At 39.4% G+C, this 3730-nt stretch overlaps 1 protein-coding gene across 1 annotated transcript in view; it reads right to left on the reverse strand.

The window, feature by feature from the left end:
• Nucleotides 1-42: 42 nt before the first annotated feature.
• Nucleotides 43-3730, reverse strand: part of LOC101856515 (ras suppressor protein 1) — a gene marked incomplete in the record, with an annotated part of 20158 nt that continues 16470 nt past the window's right edge. The window contains 1 exon segment of the mRNA XM_013083186.2: nt 43-662. Within this exon segment, the coding sequence (XP_012938640.1) occupies nt 446-662 (217 nt within the window).

Consider the following 3730-nt stretch of genomic DNA (forward strand, 5'->3'; position numbering starts at 1 on the left):
CCCCATGCACACACAAGAGAACAAAAAGTACATCCAGTTTGTCCCGTGTTGTGTCAGTGTCCGATTTATTTGTTTTCTAGGCGTCATCTAGTTGGCCTATTATAAAACTGAGGTACACATTGCGACCATGGGCTTTCATTAAATAGTTCTTTTCTGACACACCTTGGTCAAAACAGAAAAAATGCAGAAAAATGACAAATGGTATTTTTTGTTTAATTGATGTTTTCTCGGTATTCCTATGACATCATTTTAGACATAGTTTGCGCCCTTTCCATTTTGATACATGCATATGCATAGGAAATTGTACAGAGTAAGTGCAAACACTGCGTAATTCTACAACAATTTACATGTAACATGATCCTCATGTTCTTTTTTTTGTCAAGATCTGATTGATCACTTGAGTTGGAGTCCTACTGTTATTTACAGGCATCTGACTCCGTCGCCCTTATGCAGGAGCGGCATTGGACGAATTTCTACTTCTCCAGCTAGCGTCTGAAGGCGCCCTGCTGCGCCCCCTCCGTTTGCCGTCCTCTTCTGCTTCCTTCTCTGCGTCGATGTTGGGCCCAACCCCTTGAAATCTCTCTATAGCTTCTGGTCCCATCCGACATGTTTCTATTGGTGGGCTGACGAGAGGGTTTCCATCCAGTGCAGACGACGTATACCTGTTGTAATATTAGAAATTTAAAAAGTCAAGAGAAATCGAAAGACATAAACAAAGCTATTTACTCTCTTATCCCTTTATGCCTCTAGAGAGTTCTATAAAAGCGGGAGCAGCTTGTTGGTAAGGAAAGAACCTTACCGCTTCGACATCTCTCTATATAATAATAATAAAAAATAAATAATAATAAATTACACTTTTATTTGTCCTAAAAGGGCACTTTGTTTTACAATGACAAACATAATACATACATTTATAATTATAAATACGTACATACATAAATACATAGATAAATACACACTATTACACAAATACAGAACAGTTTACAAACAATGCCATTGTCGGTCGCCACTGTGCAGCGCCCTGTAATTTGAGCTAGGGTTGTCGTGTCTTGCCCAAGGACACACTCCAGTGACCACCCATCTGATCACCGTGTCACCGACACTTGCTTGACATTGCTTGAGTCAAAACTTACTACTCACTTAGCCACTGGAGCCCGTATACATGTATTTGTGAAAGTTCGTCACTTTGGCTGCCTAAAATTTCCGAACCACTTAACTGTCGAATTTGACAAAATGAATGGTAGTTCCGAATTATTTAAAGGGTGCACAGTTTTATTGAGGAGCCTGAAGTCACTGTAGTTAAATTTGCAGTTTTTCATTAGTTTCGTTTAGACCTTTTTTTGGGAAAATCCGTCTTCTAACACGCCATTGTAAACAAGTGAGGTTTCCGTTCACTAGCTGTGCACACTGTTCCACAATGACTTGGCGATCGATTCTTTTGATTCTGTTCATTGAACAGGTACCCAGCTCGTGTATGATAAACGACAAAGAGAGTAATGTCATACACAACAAGAATGCTGTTAGAACAAGATGGGAAAATTACTTCCAAGAACTCCTCAATCCAGATGTATGTCACGGACAACAAGAAGAATTTGAACAGAGATTAAACAGAGCCACGCATACTCTCAAGAGAAATTGTAATTGCACTCAAAACCAGCCCCAAATGTCAAAGCCCCAGTACTAAGTGACATCCCAGAAGAAGCCATAAAAGCTTGGGGAAATACCAATGTACTGTGACTGAGGCGAATCTTAAACGGAGCCAGACAGAAACCCATATTTGTCCCATTATGGAGAAAGAAAGCTAACAAACGCGACTGTACGACGTATAGAGGCATCTCTTTGTTAAGCCACACAGAGAAAGCATTCACGAAAAAAAAAACCCCGACTGCAGAGGGAAACCTGAGTGAACAAGAGTTCGGATTCCGTATAGGAAGAGGTATTGTATATTTCAGTACATTACGATAGATGATTGAGAAAACCATCGAGCACAATAAGGGATTCAATATCAACTTCATAGATCAGGAGAAGGCCTTTGACAGAGTAAACCGTGTCAAACTGTGGAAGACACTTGAAAAGTATGGCGTCAGAGGACAACTGTTAGACAACGTTAGAGCTCTATATACCAACATCAGAAGCTCAGTAAGAACAAAGGAAGGCAACACAAACTGGTTCAACTTAAGATCTGAAGTACGACAGGGATGTGTTTGATCTCCCTTACTTTCTTTTTATAATACATGTACATTCTATATGGACACAATAACACAAGACATGAACCAGAGCCCAAAAAGCTTGAATGAACATATGTTTACCGATGACTAATATCTTATTCATCCAAACCAACAAAGCCTCCAAAATCACATCACCGAACTGAAGAACAGCGATATCAGGAATTTGATTTAAGAATAAGCACATCAAAACAGAAGTTATGAAAACTAGACAAAAACCATAGTCCTATAAACATGCATGCCATTAGTAAAGAACGAAAACAGGTCAAGGATTTCACTAGTATCTTGGGGGTATTTTTTGTTTTGTTTTTGAAAACGGATCCATAGACAAAAAATAAAGATACGCAAACTCAAAAGGCCAACACCGTTACCTATCAGCTCGCACCCCTTCTGTCTCATCCAAACATCTCAATGGACACAAATAGACAGTGTATCACTCTAATATTTATACCAACATTAAGCTATCTGCGGCAGACCTGGACATTAAGTAAAATCTATGATCTGAAAGCAAAATCGTTGCATGCAAAATGAAATGTCTCCTCAAAACCCTTAATATCACAAGAAGAGAAAGGGCAGAGAAATATGTAGAAGTTAGAGTAACCATTGGCACAGAGTCCTGCAAGCATTTCATTGGAAAACAGAATAAAATGGTTTCACCACCTCAAACGAATGCCACTTAACTAGCGAGAGCCTATAACACTATGTACTCCTGGGGAGGCCACACAAAAGATGGATTGAGGGAGTCAAAGGAACCCTCAGAAATTAAACATTTCAGTTGAAAGAGTTGTATAGCTGGTCTACCATAGAAAACTGCATCTCCCCATGCATGACGCTAAACGACAACCGAGGATGAAAAGGTAAAGTATAGTAAAAGTAAAAGTTAAAGTTCTTTATATCAGTTAAGATAGGCAGCCGCGATCCTAATTAATTAGGCATCACTCCTGTAAAGAAGGACATAAGACGACCCCAATCTTGTTACAATATCCCACTGGTTAATCAAAAGATCTTCGTCCCTGCTTTCTTCCTTCCTTTTTTGCCTCCTTTCCTCTGCACTTGCGTTGAGCGCTCCCCTTCTAACTGGCCCACTTTCGTCGAGTAAGGCATTAAAACAGCAAGCAAGCAAGCAAGCAAGCAAGCAAGCAAACGAACAAACAAATAAATGAACGAACGAACGAACAAACAAACAAACAAACAAACAAACAAACAAACAAACAAACAAACCCAAACCCACAAACTTAATTTTGTGCGCAGAAACTATGACTGGTGATGAAGACGACAACTGAAAAATTTTAATGACTGCCATTACCGAAACATAATATAATAATATATACAAAACTATTTTGGTTCAACACCCCTTGCAACACTATCCGGTTAATTGACAGGCGGGAGCTCTGACTGAATGTTATGTTTAACTCCGATGGGACCGAGCCAATTGGGAAAACTTATATGTAGAGATCTAATTTGTCTTTCTCAAGAACACACCACACCGAGCTGAATATCGGAAT

This window comes from Aplysia californica, unplaced genomic scaffold (genome assembly GCF_000002075.1).
Source record: "Aplysia californica isolate F4 #8 unplaced genomic scaffold, AplCal3.0 scaffold00216, whole genome shotgun sequence".
Classification (NCBI taxonomy): domain Eukaryota; kingdom Metazoa; phylum Mollusca; class Gastropoda; order Aplysiida; family Aplysiidae; genus Aplysia; species Aplysia californica.